The following is a 16,943-nucleotide window of genomic DNA, read 5'->3' as shown; positions in this document are numbered from 1 at the left end:
TTTTTCTTTAAAACAAAACAAAAAAATCTAATTGAATGAATCCTTACCTCAGATAATACTGGGGGGCTGAAAAATGAACATCCATCATCTGGAAGAAAATAAATTTTTTAATTATGAACAGTTTTCTACCTTAGTATAAATTTAATTTATATTTTGTGGAAAATTGTGATAAAGTGTGACTCCGTTTATCAGTTGTTAATTTGCCTGTATGAAGAGATACATGTTGTAATCCCAGTTGTCAAATTTTTCTAATTAATCTAATTTTATTTTGACAGTTGTATGGCTGAACAAATTAGACAATTTTTTAGTCAACATTTTGAAGTTCCATGAGCATCTGGACAAGTTATTGCTGGATTACTATAAGAAATCACATAGAAGTTACACCCACCTTGGATAGAATAAGTACGCTGTGGAGTCCTGAATGTATTGTGCAAGAGAGCAGGGCTAGAATGATTAAAAAAAAGAATTAGCCTCTGGATTTTTTTTTTGCTGAATTTGTATGCCATATTCCTCGCGTTATTGTGAAAACTGATTTATGGACCATTCTTTTCCACCTCCATGCAGATATGATCACTCATACCTACATCATCTCCTTTTGTCAAGATGAATGGATGTTATGTGTGTGTGACTAACTCTCAAAAAACTTGATACACATTTTTTTATGTGCAATACATATCTCAGAATTTGTTGGGATCAAGTGTAAGCATGAAAGCTGTCAGTTTTAGATTAGATCCCAGAACTGAAATAAACCTCGTGACCTGCATTTTTGACGTACAAACTTTTATTGCCAACATTATGTATGTAAAACTGAGGCAAGAACACAACAGTTCTTTAGTTTAATGCAGAAATGAAAGGCATAGTATCCTTTCACTAATATTATTCTCCTGTCACAACTGAAATAACTATTACTATTTTCTATTAAACCTCAAAGGGTGCTAAAGTAGTATTCTCACTCACTTTGGAAAACAAGCATTTCAGTTATTTAGGCGATGGTGATCCTCTGTGCATAAAATAAAATACTGCACTTTATGAGTGAAGCTTTTCTTCCTAAAACCTAGTACTGATAAACATGCCTCAAATTACTTTAGAGGTTGAACTCCACCTCACATACAGTGAATCACTTTGTGCATTCAGTTATTGAACTAAGAACTCCTATTTCATGCACCCAGGTCAGGCAGAGTGCCACCAGATGCAGAGTAAGGTTCCCTCTATTCTGCCCAAACATGCCTGAGCCCCAACCTCAGAACACCACCTTCTAGTGTGACATTCTTTCCTTTTTCCACACCATTCATCTTGTAGCCTTAGTGAGATTGCCAATTAATGCTAAAATAAGGACAGCTTTTTGTTGTATACCCATGCTAACTAGGAATTAAATTCAGCCTCCCGAGATTTATTTTACATAGGACCCTTACAGCCATCAAACAGTGGAAACTTTCATTCCATCAGTTTGAGTTGGATTTGATTCCACGTTGCAAAAGTGAATGTACCAAGTAATTCCCTTCCCTTTTAGTTTTTCTAATCTTTTTTGTAGTTATTCTAAACATTCATTATATTTGTCTGGTTTGTGTTTCTATTATCTCTCCTGTAGATACTTTCCCCCCAACCCCCCCGAAAGTTTCAAATGATTTAATCACCTTATCCATCTGTAGAGCTCACCCCCCCCCCACCCCACCCTTTGATACAATGGCCCTGAAATTCTGGTCGGAGGCTTCTTGCGGATGAACGCCTCCGACCAGAGGATTTTTACGAATTTACTTGGTTGTCCCGGAGGAGCGTGGGATTCCATTGGGGAGGCCTTCTCTTTACGCGCTGCGAAGTGCGCTTTCATCCTCCAGGTTCCCAATCAGGTACAGTATTCCACAGGATTCTCATTAATAGCAATGAGAACTCTGTATCTACGAGTTCTCATTGCTATTAATGAGAGAAAAAAACAAACACACTAAACACCACAATAAAAAATAAAAAACACATCTCACAATTAAAATTAATTGAAATTAAAGTTAATAAATGTCTTATTTTTTTAAAAGTTTTTTTAAATTATGGTTATGGGCAGGTTTTTAAACAATAAAATGTTTTTTTAATTTAATTTAATTTTTTTGTATATTTTAGAACTCTTACACCTGTAAAAGTAGGCTTTTAACAGGCGCAAGAGTTTTGAGAACATTTGCTGGGTAAGGTATGGGTAAATACCACAATCTTGCCGATGCAAATGTCCTCGCTCCCAAGATGAGGAAGACCTGTCAAGCTGGAGCTTGACAGATCGGAAAAACACACTCCGTACAGACCTGGGGAGGCCGCGATTTCTGGGCCAGCATCTTTTTTTCCTTACTGGAATGCACTTTATTTGTAACCTTTTTGTCTTCAGTTTAAATCGTTTTGAATAGTAATCTATGGTTTTATTTGCCAAATTATCTTTCCATTTAATCTAGGAAAGGTCCCTTTGTAGTGCTACAATTTAGCTCAGAATTTGCTGTCCTGATGACAGTGAACTGGCAGAGTTTGCTGTCATTTCACCTTTGAATCGGACCGCAACTTCAGGATTTGTTGACATCACAGTAGAATTTCCACTATACTACATTGATTTGAATTACACGTCGGAAAACCCGAACTACTCGACACAGATCGCGAGATCTACAAGCATCGGTTCCCCAAGGATTGTTGGGCATTATCTGGACATTGCGTTTTAATATTTCTCACTGCAAAAAAGAGCTGGCAGCCCCTGTTGTGGGAGGGGCCCAGGTATTTATTCCATGTTATACACGAAAAATCCACATCTGATGGGCAGGGGTTTGGGAAGTTACAATAGCTAGGATAAGGCAACTCATCACAGGTAATGGGCAAAGATGGAGGGTCCATTGTTAAGCAATGTGAACTTGTCAGAGAGCCATTACCTGGATGATATAACCCCAAGAGGCAGGAAACCAGAACAAAAGAAAGCCATTAAGCCTAGACCGGTTGGAAGCAAAAACCCATCCCCAGCCATCACTGGAATATACATGGGCCTCAAGTGTGGTCAGTGCATTGAAACACTAACCACACTTGATCAGCTCCGCTGGGCAGGCCACATTGTTCGCATGCCTGACACAAGACTCCCAAAGCAAGCGCTCTACTCGGAATTCCTTCACGACAAACGAGCCAAAGGTGGGCAGAGGAAACGTTACAAGGAAACACTCTCAAAGCCTCCCTGATAAAAGTGCAACATCCCCACTGACACCTGGGAGTCCCTGGCCAAAGATCGCCCTAAATGGAGGAAGTGCATCCGAGAGGGCGCTGAGCATCTCGTCGCCGAGAGCATGCAGAGATCAAGCGCAGGCAGCAGAAAGAGCGTGCGGCAAACCAGTCCCACCCTCCCTTACCCTCAGCGACTGTCTGTCCCACCTGTGACAGAGAATGTGGTTCTCGTATTGGACTGTTCAGCCACCTAAGAACTCATTTTAAGAGTGGAAGCAAGTCTTCCTTGATTCAGAGGGACTGCCTATGATGATGATGACACATGGGCCACTCAGACAGAAGCCTCAAACAAGGAAAACTTTATTCGGCCAGAAGAAGCAAACAGACTTGGGATATAAAAGGTGGCCGTGTGGCCATCTCTCTCTCCCTTTGCTCTCGTTTGCTTCACCTCTACAAGAACCGAGCACTACATCTAGGACGGAGAGAAGAAACTATAGACAATACGGAACCAGAAGAGACACGTTTTCACCAGGAGAAGCAGCGAGTAAGCCAACGAATCGGTGAGTATCATCTCTGCCTACGCATCTTTAAGATCACAGCCTCTGTGTGAGGAGGTGTCGTGTGATCTCCCAACCAAGCCTTAGAAGGGTTTTAGTTGGGAGGTTTTGCTGCGAGGACCATAGGGGTACGCCCAGCCAGTCGATACAGATTCGGGGGGTACACTGTGGATCCGAGCAGAGGTTTTAGACATTGGGTACTTTGCGGTAGGGGTGGTTTAGACACGCCACGGTATTGGATTGCACTACATCATCACTGTGTTAGGTTTGCTGTGTTGAGGTAGCTTTAATAAAGCATTGACGGTTGAGACTGAGGTATTTGTCCGTGACTCATTCATCTGTTCAGTAATCACGTGCATCAAAAACACCTAAGGGAAACCACTTATAGATCTTTGTGCGAAGCTTACTTTGGGGCCAGCGGCAAATGCTTTTGCTTTACCGCTGACCGCAAATTCAGGCCCTTTGGTTTTTGTAAGTAACTCTGTCCTCGACTATTTTTTAAATGCAAGACGCCAGTAGAGAATAGCTACTGGCTTGAAACAGAAGCGTGGGAACAGGTTGTCTAACCAGGAGATTAAAACACTATCTACTTAAAACCGAACAATGCTACCATTTTAACCAAACCAATGGTAACCCACCTCCAATTAAGGAATGAAAAAAGAAAATGGGAAGACCTTCCACAAAAATCCTTCAAAAAGGTGCTACTCACATGGCACTACCACTATGCTATACAAAATAATTCCAGAGTGGGTACCACAGCTCTTCCTCCAGAACATACAAATGACAGAACTACACAATTTTCAGAAAAGGAATGTAAAATAATCACTTAGAGGTGCATAATACTTGGAGGATATCCCTGTTGTTTATCTCATTGTTGTTTGTGGAACCCTGCTATGTGCAAACTGGCTGCCGCATTTTCGTACAATACAGCAGTAATTACATTTAAAAAGTACTTCATTTTAAAGTCACTATATAAATGCAAGTTCTTTCCTTAAATTAATTTTAAATTTCTCATCTTTATTTTGAAATCCGTCCTCGCTGTCGCTGTAATCTCCTCCAGCTCTATTATCCTCCAAAATATCTCCAATCCTGATTGTCATTGCTCCACCATTGGCAGCCATGCCTTCAGCTGCCTATCCCCTAAGGTCTGAAATTCTCTCCCAAAACTCTCCAATTCTCTCTGCTCCTTTAAGACGCTCCTTAAAACCTACCTCTTGTCCTATCTCCTGATGTGGCTTAGTGTCAAATTTTGTTTGATAATGCTTCCATGAGGTGCCTTGGGACATTTTGCTACGTTAAGGCACAATATAAAAGCAAGTTGCTTCTGAGGAAGAGAGCAAATATAGATGTGTAAATATTGAACATTGCATTGGTTCAAGTTCTGACTGCCTCCTCTTATCTTGCCTATTCTGGTGAAGTCATTGAACATCTTCCAATATTGAGTAGCTGTGTTGGGGTTACTGGAGGTGGTACTCAGAGCCAAAGTCACCTCCTTCCACTGGGCCTGTATGATTTCCATTGTAGGCCTCTTTCCCTCAGTCCAAAAAGACTAGTTCCTCCTTTCCTGAATTTCAGCTGGTAACACCTCAACTAGAGAGCATTAAAAATTTGGGATCTGGATTTCACAGCATTCCCCCGCCCTCAGAATCAAGCTCCCAACAGATGAGGAAAATAGCACTAGGAGCCCCCCACAATCATATCAAAATAAAGCTGCCCCTTGAAAATAAGATGGGGTCACACCACCAGGTGCAACTCCAGTCCCAATACAATTCTGGCAGTAACCTTACCCAGGAAGAAAATCTAGCCCAGAGTGCCTTGCACTAAAATAAAGAGAAAGAGAAGAATTGAGCATACCTTTTCATTAAAGAAATATCAAAGGTTGGACTTGAGGTTTCATGTTGGCTTGCCTTGTACTGAGGTATAGTTCCATGTACCATAGTAGAATAACTACTGTTTTCTGCTAAATGCAAATTCACACCAATTGTCTTGTTACATAGCTGTAAAATTATCATTTCATTCATACATTAAAATTGAGATCAATGTTATTCTTAGTCTTGTAGTATATGTTAGCACTAAGTTAACATTAGAATGATATGATTGTTGTATATTGATGTACAAAAGTGATTGGATTCAGGCTCAATTCTACATTTTCCCAGTGAGTTCTTGCATTCCATCAGATATTAGGCAGAAATGCCAAACAGAAGGCTGGTATTTCCCGAAAGGGAGGGACAGGAAACTGGATTGTAAGCTATGCCAGCTAGCTCTCGCACATTTCCTACAAGACCATGACAGTACAATGTTGGCAAACTTCTAACTCTGGGAGGAGTTCATCTGTCTGCCTGCTTGGCTCTTGACATGAATATGGCAAAGTTAGATGTACAGTAATACTATTCATTTTTTTTTTTAAAAGGGGTAAGAAAAGACCAAGATAACTGGCCACAACTTACATTTCAAAAGAGAAAAATATTTGTGTTACTTAATGAAGTAGATATGTGGGAAATTTTTTTATTTTTAGAATCTATTAGTTTTACTGTGTCATGGAATGGTGGGGAACAGGATCTTCAATGGGAAAAGATGATCAAGGTGACCTGGTGAAATCCTATCAGATGTATTCAAATAAGGCATTTGGTTCTGATGGCATCCATCTCATCATCCTCACGATGTACTTACTATGTCTTATGCAGTCTCCTAAGATCGATCTTTAAGAAAGGTGATCCTCGTTACCTTTCAAACTACTGCCGTTTGCCTTTATATTAGTATGTTTTAAGATTATGGAATTGGCTATTTGCTTTCAAATTATTACCTTGTAAGTTCTGGTCGAATTTGTGATTGACAGTATGATTTTTCACATTGCTGTTAACATTATTGCTTGTCAGACCATCCAAATCATCAAAGCACCTCTGGAGCTCTGTTCTTGAACACTTTGGTGAATCATTTGTAATTGCCTTAGACGCCCTCAAAATCTCCGCTAGGACCTGAGACTGCACTTATAAATAAATGACGTTTAAGGTCTCCCACCAGACCCATATTTATGGTTATTTTTATCCCCAGTAGCCTGGCCAATATCTATCCCTCAATCAACGTAACAAAAACAGATTATCTGGTCATTATAACATTGCAGTTTGTGGGAGTTTGCTGTGCGAAAGTTGACTGCCGCATTTCCCACATTATAACAGTGACTACACTTCAAGAAGTATTTCATTGGCTGTAAAGCGCTTTGAGACGTCTGGTGGTCATGAAAGGCGCAATATAAATACAAGTTTTTCTTTCTTTTCTTTCTCTCAAGTTGCTCTACCTCTGCTGCAGTTGGCAGCCAGTCCCTTACCTCTTAATTTCCTGTAGCTCTTAATGAAGTCGAAGTTTGTTCACAACTTGAATACTGCTCCTCTCGCTCTTTCATCTCTTGTTCCTTCTAAATTTTAAATATCTACATGCTCTTCCACTTCTCCAAATTTTCACTGTGCAATGAGTCTAAATTTCAACAGTCTCCTGCTTTACCTCATTCTTGTCCAGAATTTTAAAATGATGGAACTCAGTCTTTCCTTCCTCGTATAATCCCCAGGCTTTCAAAACCCAAGTTTGGCATCATCTAACCACTACTTCCTGATTTACCTCATCCTTTCATCTCTTTCAACCTTAGTTGTGCATTAGAGAGTTTGGCTCTTAACTTTAGTTTCTCAGTAAGAAAAAATACACCAACACTGCCAGAGGTGTTGGGTCAAACTGTATTTCTGCCTTTTAAGCTATACAATAATATGGAGCAAAATATAGCTGTTTGGCACCACATTCAAGTTAACTTCTGCTGAATCACTAAATGCCACACTTAACATGCAGGTTTTGAAAGCCCTAAAATCATAAATCTCAGGATATCAAACATGTTATATAGACTGGATTTTTGAAATGATTTGATGACTTACCTCTTTTCAACCTAGTTTGGTCATTCCTTTTTTCTGGTGTGGATACGGAGGGGACTATGAAAGTCAGACCACTGAAGATTGATGGAGTACAATCGAGCTGGCTATACAAAGTCTGCTTCTGCCATGGTGTTTTGAAATAATCATTATTGTAACTAGATGTAAAGCAACGGGCATCATCTCTAGGTTGTTTCAGCTGGGTAGAAGATGCTGACAAAGTAAGTTCTTCAAACCAATTTGGACATAACGGTCCCAAATCTGTAACAAGGGGGAAAAAGTGTTTTCTTTTAAAACAAGGAAAGATACAAATAGCAATGTACCCTGATATTACCTTATTTAAATCAAAGTGGTTAAGGCACAAAAGTAGAAGTACTGAAAAAACAGTAATCTTGAGAAATGCATGCAACAGATTTTCCCCGTGTAATACAGTTCCACAAAGTGTCAATATCACGAGAGCAACTTTAAGGTACAGGGTATCAGTTAGTAAAGTTGAATTTTTTACCTTCTGTACAGAGGGCTATAAAATCAAACATGGTCATCCTTGAATTCTGTTCTTTCATCTCATTCAACAATGCAACCTCAACAGAACATTATTCCTGGCAGATCAGGCCATTAAAAGTGGTACACATTTTAATTCAGCTATCCCTGTGAAAATGGAAAATAGTATTTACATTTCCAGAATGATTTTTGTGTCATAAAAGCAAAAAGCATACTAATGATGGATATAACTACTTGCTAACACAGCATGAAGATGGTGAATACCAAATATAGCATAATTTTCTCCAATTTACAGTCTACTAGAAAGATTTTAACTAGATTTACTTAGGTAAATTTTTACTTGGCTGTCAAAAACTAATGTATAGCATTATGATTGAAACCAAAAGAACACAGACAACAGATAGACCATAAAGGAAACTGGCCAGGCAAAAGTATGTAAGGAAGACAATGAGGAACAGTGAGCCACGGTCATAGTCACACAGGTTGTTTGGTGACAGATCGAAGTGCCCTTGGTGCTGTGAGTGAAATGGAAGCTGAATTGGAAGGAAACAGTAGTGGGAGAGGTAAGGGCATATTTGGGTTAGAACATATCCAAGAACTTTTAGGAGAAAGGGTAAATTGGCAATGAGACAGTAGCTAGAAAAAAAGCAGAGGAGTTGATGGTAGATTTTTGTCTGAAGGCAGCAGCTTTGAAAGGGTGGGGGCAAAATTAGCAACATGATGATTGCCAAACAGGGAGCCAAGATGGAAAAGTTGAGTAATGAGTAGCTGATGTGCAGGGATTGAGGGAACAGGTACTGGATTTCATGGAGATGAGTAGGACGTAGGCTGCTGGGTCAGACAGAGGTAAAACTGCAGATTGTAGTGACCTGAATTAGGAGCAGAACTGGCAATACGAGGGAGCAAGCCTTTGCATGATTATGGATTGGAGAAGGTGGCCTATGTGTGTGTTGGGAGTGTATGTGGAGCACGAGGTTCAGGGAGGAGAGTGGGGAAATTAAAGCAGAGGCAGGGTGAGTTCAAGTGGAGAAATTAAGTCACCACAAATGAGGAGCTACTCAGTGTAAAGACTGCGAAGACATAAGGGAGGAGGTTTCAGTTATGTCTGATAAACAATGTGGCTACAAGAGCAGGTCAAAGGCTGGGTATTCGGCAATGAGTGACTGCTCCAACGACACTCAAGAAGCTCAACACCATCCTGGACAAAGCACCCCATCCACCACTTAAAAAATTCACTCCCTCTACCAACGGCGCAACGTGGCTGCAGTATGTACCATTTACAAGATGCACTGCAGCAATTTTCCAAGGCTTCTTTGACAACACCTCCCAAACCCACAATCTCTACCACCAAGAATGACAAGGGCAGCAAGTGCATGGGAACACCATCACCTTCAGCTTCCCCTCCAAGTCACAAACCATCCTGACTTGGAAATGTATCGCCGTTCTTTCATTGCGCTGGGTCAAAGACCTGGAACACCTTACTCAACAGCACTGTGGCAGTACCTTCCCCACATGGACTGCAGTGGTTCAAGGCGGCGGCTCACCACCACCCTCTCAAGGGCAATTAGGATGAGCAATAAATGCTGGCCTCAACAATGACACCCATACCCCATGAATGAATAAAAAATGATTTTGAAGAGGTGGGAAAGGTGATAGTGAGCGGTTTTAACTTGAAGATTGTGCCAGGGTAATATGAGTAAATGAGCCAAGCGATACACAAGTGATGAGTGACACACTAGCGTGGGAAGGAAATGTAGTGGAATGTGTAATTGGACTTGGACAGCCTCAGTGAAAGAGAAGCTACCACGTTTTGATCAAGCACAAGATGGCAATTGCCTTAACCAGGATAGATGAGGATAATCTTGTTTGCAAAAGACCAAGCCCAGGGGATAGAGGGTTGGAGGATGCACGGGAAGAAGCGCTGTAGAGAAATCAGAGGTGGTGTGGAGAAAAAGCTGAGAGAGTTAACCTCCACGGAAGATAGCATAGAAACATAGAAAATCGGTGCAGGAGTAGGCCATTCGGCCCTTCGAGCCTGCACCACCATTCAATGAGTTCATGGCTGAACATGCAACTTCAGTACCCCATTCCTGCTTTCTTGCCATACCCCTTGATCCCCCTAGTAGTAAGGACTACATCTAACTCCTTCTTGAATATATTTAGTGAATTGGCCTCAACAACTTTCTGTGGTAAAGAATTCCACAGGTTCACCACTCTCTGGGTGAAGAAGTTTCTCTTCATCTCGGTCTTAAATGGCTTACCCCTTATCCTTAGAGTGTGACCCCTGGTTCTGGACTTCCCCAATGTTGGGAACATTCTTCCTGCATCTAACCTGTCTAAACCCGTCAGAATTTTAAACGTTTCTATGAGATCCCCTCTCATTCTTCTGAACTCCAGTGAATACAAGCCCAGTCGATCCAGTCTTTCTTGATATGTCAGTCCCGCCATCCCGGGAATCAGTCTGGTGAACCTTCGCTGCACTCCCTCAATAGCAAGAATGTCGTTCCTCAAGTTAGGAGACCAAAACTGTACACAATACTCCAGGTGTGGCCTCACCAAGGTCCTGTATAACTGTAGTAACACCTCCCTGCCCCGTACTCAAATCCCCTCGCTATGAAGGCCAACATGCCATTTGTTTTCTTAACCGCCTGCTGTACCTGCATGCCAACCTTCAATGACTGATGTACCATGACACCCATATCTCATTGCACCTCCCCTTTTCCTAATCTGTCCCAATTCAGATAATAGTCTGTCTCTCTGTTTTTACCACCAAAGTGGATAACCTCACATTTATCCACTTTATACTTCATCTGCCATGCATTTGCCCACTCACCTAACCTATCCAAGTCACTCTGCAGCCTCATAGCATCCTTCTAGCAGCTCACACTGCCACGCAACTTAGTGTCATCTGCAAATTTGGAGATACTACATTTAATCCCCTCGTCTAAATCATTAATGTACAATGTAAACAGCTGGGGCCCCAGCACAGAACCTTGTGGTACTCCACTAGTCACTGCCTGCCATTCTGAAAAGTACCCATTTACTCCTACACTTTGCTTCCTATCTGCCAACCAGTTCTCAATCCACGTCAGCACACTATCCCCAATCCCATGTGCTTTAACTTTGCACATTAATCTCTTGTGTGGGACCTTGTCGAAAGCCTTCTGAAAGTCCAAATACACCACAATCAACTGGTTCTCCCTTGTCCACTCTACTGGAAACATCCTCAAAAAATTCCAGATTTGTCAAACATGATTTCCCTTTCACAAATCCATGCTGACTTGGACTTATCATGTCACCTCTTTCCAAATGTGCTGCTATGACATCCTTAATAATTGATTCCATCATTTTACCCACTACCGATGTCAGGCTGTCCGGTCAATAATTCCCTGTTTTCTCTCTTCCTCCTTTTTTTAAAAAGTGGGGTTACATTGACTACCTTCCACTCCATAGGAAGTGATCCAGTCTATGGAATGTTGGAAAATGACTGTCAATGCATCCGCTATTTCCAAGGCCACCTCCTTAAGTACTCTGGGATGCAGACCATCAGGCCCTGGGGATTTATCGGCCTTCAATCCCATCAATTTCCCCAACACAATTTCCCGACTAATAAGGATTTCTCTCAGTTCCTCCTTCTTACTAGACCCTCTGATCTCTTTTATATCCAGAAGGTTGTTTGTGTCCTCCTTAGTGAATACCGAACCAAAGTACTTGTTCAATTGGTCTGCCATTTCTTTGTTCCCCGTTATGACTTCCCCTGATTCTGACTGCAGGGGAAGGGACCTACGTTTGTCTTTACTAACCTTTTTCTCTTTACATATCTATAGCAGCTTTTGCAGTCCGTTTTAATGTTCCCTACAAGCTTCCTCTTGTACTCTATTTTCCCTGCCCTAATCAAACCTTTGTCCTCCTCTGCTGAGTTCTAAATTTCTCCCAGTCCCCGGGTTCGTTGCTATTTCTGGCCAATTTGTATGCCACTTCCTTGGCTTTAATACTATCCCTGATTTCCCTTGATAGCCACGGTTGAGCCACCCTTTTTTATTTTTACGCCAGACAGGGATGTACAATTGTTGTAGTTCATCCATGGGGTCTCTAAATAGCTGACAGGGCAAGCACAGAAAGCAGAATAAAACAGTGGAAGATACTCAAGTTAAATCAAAATGTGTGTATGGGTCTGCTCTGGCAAGATAACACAGCAGGATAGGAGGCGGATATGGCACGTGCATCAGAAAATGATCAGCAAATTGCACAGCACAGAAACAGGCCGTTCGGCCCAACTGGTGTATGCCAGAGTTCATTCTCCATATGAGCCTCCTCCACTCCTCTTCACCTAACATGATCAGCAGATCATTATATTCCTTTCTCCCTCATGTGCTTATCCAGCTTTCCATTAACTGCATTGGTACCGTGACCCTGAACAGTGACCTGTTGTAGCGCAGCTTCTTGAGGACAAACTTAACTATTCCAACGCACTCTTGGCCTGCCTCCCATCTTCCACCCTCCATAAACTTAAGTTCATCCAAAATTCCGCTACCCTAACTCTGTGTCCTAACTCACACCAAGCCCGTTCAACTATCACCCCTGTTCTTGCTGCCCTACATTGGCTCCCAGTTAAGCAACACCTTGATTTTAAAATTCTCATCCTTGTTTCTAAATCCCCCCCTAAGCCTTGCCCCTCCCAATCTCTGTAATCTCCTTCAGCTCCCCCACTATATAAATGCAAGTTGTTGTTGTTGAGCAGGGCAACCCAAACAGCAATCTCCGGATTTCTGCACTTAACTGCACACGTGCGTTTGCCGGAAGTTGCTGTCCGATTTACACTTTTAACGATAGTGAGTCCACCGTTACTTTTACCGCAAAATCTGGGTCAATGTATTTGTACTGACGAGCTCTTTTAAAGAAAATAAAGACTTGCATTAATAGAGCACCTTTCATGGCCACTGGATGCCCCAAATGCTTTACTGCCAATGATGTGCTTTTTGAAGTGAAATCAGTGTTGTAATGTAGGAAACGCAGCAGGCAATTTGCACACAGCAAGCTCCCACAAACAGCAATGTGATAATGACCAGATAATCTATTTTAGTGATGTTGACTGAGGAATAAATATTGGCACCAAGGATAACTCCCCTGCTCTTCTTCAAAATAGTACCACGGGATCTTTTACATCCACCTGCGAGGGCAGACAGGGCCTCGGAAAGATGGAACCTCCGACAGTGCAGCACTCCCTCAGTACTGCCCTGGAGTGTCAACCTAGATTTTTGTGCTTATGTCTCTGGAATGAACTTGAGCCCTCAACCTTCTGACTCAGAGGCGAGGGTGATAAGAGCGGTTAAAGATCACAATGCAACGGCTGTTAATCATGCTTGGCCTCAATCTGCAGGCCCTGCAGTGACAGGACAGAGTCCCGCCCACTTACTGTCCTCGGGTCCATGAGTGACAGGACAGAGCCACGCCCATCTACCGTCCTCGGGTCCATGAGTGACAGGACAGAGTCCCGCCCACTTACTGTCCTCGGGTCCATGAGTGACAGGACAGAGTCCCGCCCACTTACTGTCCTCGGGTCCATGAGTGACAGGACAGAGCTACGCCCATCTACCGTCCTCGGGTCCGAGTTACAGTACAGAACCCCGCCCACCGACAGTCCTCGGGTCCATGAGTGATAGGACAGCGCCCCGCCCATCGGTTGGTCCTCGGGTCCATGAGTAACAGGAGAGCCCGCCCACTTACTGTCCTCGGCTACCATGAGTGACAGGACAGAGCCCCGCCCATCTACCGTCCTCGGGTCCATGAGTGACAGGAGAGAGCCCGCCAACTTACTGTCCTCGGGTACCATGAGTGACAGGACAGAGCCCCGCCCATCTACCGTCCTCGGGTTCGAGTGACAGTTCAGAACCCCGCCCACCTACAATCCTCGGGTCCATGAGTGACAGGAGAGAGCCCGCCCACTTACTGTCCTCGGGTCCATATGTGACAGGTCACAGCCCTGCCCACCTATCTTCTTCGGGTCCATGAGTGACAGGACAGAGCCCCGCCCACCTATCTTCTTCGGGTCCATGAGTGACAGGACAGAGCCCCGCCCACCTACTGTCTTCGGGTCCATGAGTGACAGGACAGAGCCCCGCCCATCGGCTGTCCTCCGGTTCCTCCGCCGACACTTTGAGGCGGCGACACCGACATTCCGGCCCACTGAAAAACCCAGAAAAACAGGCCGAACAATGTGTCGCGAATTGGAGCATCGGCCCCTCAGCGTTTTGCCTGGTTTAAATCGCGATAACGAAATAAGTCATCTCCAAACTGTGAAGAAACTAGTCCCGCGGAACAGGGCCTCCGTACCGTATAATATACAGTAAAACTTTCGCATCTCATGTGATTTCAGCTCACCGTCCAGCCGGAATTTTCTGGAGACTTGTTCCCGCGATCTAATCTTCGGCTTCGCGCGCTGGGCACTCGGGCACGCACCGCAACAAGTCATTGGTCATCTTCCCGACACTCCCGGCCAATCGCAACAGCTATTTTTTCTGTTTCCGCCAATCCAACGGGGGATATTGTGACGCAAGCAGTCACTCTGCAGAAAGGAGTCGAGTAACAAGTGACGCACCAGGGCCCCAAACACCGGGGCTATTCAAAACACCATATGGCAATAGGGACTCGCTTTGATTTTCACAAAGTTTTTCACTTCAGAGTTTATACCCGAAAGAAAGTGGCTCCATTCTTATACACATCTGAGCCAGATAGTCCGCCCCTTCACAAACGTGGCCTGCATGACATTAACTCAAAATATATGAAACGAAAACAAACATTTGCAACACTCAGTAATGCAAGTAAGGGTTTATACCCGAAACATGGACTTTTGCTCTTTCCATATTGCTACCTGGCCTGTTGTTTCCAGCGTTTTCTGTTTTCTTAGTTCAGATTTCCAGCGTCAGCGGTAAAGAAAGACTTGGATTTATATAGCGCCTTTCACGACTACCAGACAGAACAAAGACCTCGGTTTAACGTCTCATCCGAAAAAACATTTCAAAATGTAGGAACATGACTCACCAAAAAAAACAACAAACAAAAGGGCACATGAAAAGTGTTTGGAATGTCCCCCAGATCGGTGGGCACTTGATTTAATGTTTAATTTTGTTTACCCAAAAGAGTTGTAGGAACATGACAAAGGCGGGTACTTCAACCTTTTCATCACACAATTTGTCCCTCTACCTCTGAGTTTTGGCGATCTCACTCTGTCATAGCTAATAGTAAATGGTATGGAAATGGTAAATCTGGAAAATGAGTTCAAACAAAGCCTTAATAGGACAAGAGGGCACAGGTTTAAACCAACAAAAGGCACATTTAGAACTGATGTCAGGAAGTTCTTCACGCATGGAATGGTGGAGTGCTGTCAGCAAAAACCTTGTAATTTAAGAATAAATTGAATTCCACGTTTGTAGAGTCTTTCTGGATGATTAAGACATCTTGTAATTTATGGAAAAAAAATATTACTCGATGACAATAGATTCACTCTTTTCCAGTTAGAAGAATTTTGGACCATAAGATCACGTTAAATTTCTTCTCTCATCTGTCGCAATTTTTCATCTTCTCCTGAAAGTTTTTTGGTACCTTGAAACTAGATAATGATCAACAAAAAGTAGATTTTTTTTTTTTCCTTGCCCCTAGGATACTGATACCAATTGTAGCACTTCATTGTTTCACTGGCTGACATCAGCAAACTCCATCTAAACTGGGGCAGTGTTTGATTTCAGCAGGGCATCCTTTACAGTTTTTTTGTGGGGCGAGGGTGTAAGGAAGGAGAGTTCAGGTTAATTAATTCAAGCAAACTGACATTTTAAGTTGATGATGTTATTTTATATATAGGGCTGATTTAGACTGAATTAAAATATAGAACAATAATTTAAATAAAATGGGGTTTATATGTTTAAAAAAACACGGGTCCAAATTGGGTATCATTGACTTTTGTGCAGGGTGTTTAACTTACTGACAAAGTTAACAGTATCTGTTTTATTGTGGTGTGCTCTGATCTGAATTTGGGGAGTTATCCTGTCTTTTTATTAAATGATTCACTTTCTTACATTAAAAAGAAAATAATTGATTTTGATACAGGTTTCTTTTGATTCTTCCAGACAATGGAAGATTTATGATGGTGCCTGGTGTTTCTCAAAGTATTTCTTATTTATAGAAACATAGAAAATAGGTGCAGGAGTAGACCATTTGGCCCTTTGAACCTGCACCGCCATTCAATATGATCATGGCTGATCATTTACCTCAGTACCCCACTCCAGCCTTCTCTCCATAACCCCTGATCCCTTTAGCCATAAAGGCCACATCTAATACCTTTTGAATATGTGCAGCGAACTGGACTCAACAACTTTCTGTGGCAGAGAATTCCACAGGTTCACAACTCTCTGGGTGAAAAAGTTTCTCCTCATCTCGGTCCTATATGGCTTACCCCTTATCCTTAGACTATATCCCCTGGTTCTGGACTTCTCCAACATCGGGAACATTCTTCCTGCATCTAACCTGTCCAGTCCTGTCAGAACTTTATACGTTTCTATGAGATCCCCTCTCATTCTTCCAAATTCCAGTGAGTATAAGTCTAGCCGATCCAGTCTTTCCTCAAATGTCAGTTCTGCCATCCCGAGAATCTGTCTGGTGAACCTTCGCTGCACTCCCTCAATAGCAAGCACATCCTTCCTCAGATTTGGAGACCAAATCTGCACACAACACTCAAGGTGTGGTACAACTGCAGTAAGACCTCCCTGCTCCTATACTCAAATCCCCTCGCTATGAAGGCCAGCATATC

At 42.6% G+C, this 16,943-nt stretch overlaps 1 protein-coding gene across 6 annotated transcripts in view; it reads right to left on the bottom strand.

The window, feature by feature from the left end:
* Window positions 1-14,592, bottom strand: part of brca2 (BRCA2 DNA repair associated) — a 93,710-nt gene extending 79,118 nt beyond the window's left edge. The window contains exons 1-6 of one of the 6 annotated variants that reach the window (XM_070892326.1): window positions 14,522-14,592; window positions 8,145-8,287; window positions 7,646-7,900; window positions 5,583-5,688; window positions 389-444; window positions 48-88 (exon numbers count right to left, since the gene is read on the bottom strand). In XM_070892326.1, the coding sequence (XP_070748427.1) occupies window positions 48-88; window positions 389-444; window positions 5,583-5,688; window positions 7,646-7,900; window positions 8,145-8,202 (516 nt within the window). In that variant the 5' untranslated portion in view covers window positions 8,203-8,287; window positions 14,522-14,592. Of the gene's footprint in view, window positions 1-47; window positions 89-388; window positions 445-5,582; window positions 5,689-7,645; window positions 7,901-8,144; window positions 8,288-13,289; window positions 13,305-13,867; window positions 13,940-14,473 lie in introns of those variants that run through there. The other 5 variants (XM_070892330.1, XM_070892327.1, XM_070892329.1 and 2 more) reach the window with 5 other exon arrangements.
* Between the last annotated feature and the right edge of the window lie 2,351 nt (window positions 14,593-16,943).

The sequence above is a fragment of the Pristiophorus japonicus genome, chromosome 10 (genome assembly GCF_044704955.1).
Source record: "Pristiophorus japonicus isolate sPriJap1 chromosome 10, sPriJap1.hap1, whole genome shotgun sequence".
Classification (NCBI taxonomy): Eukaryota; Metazoa; Chordata; class Chondrichthyes; family Pristiophoridae; genus Pristiophorus; species Pristiophorus japonicus.
This window is presented reverse-complemented; position numbering and strand designations above follow the sequence as displayed.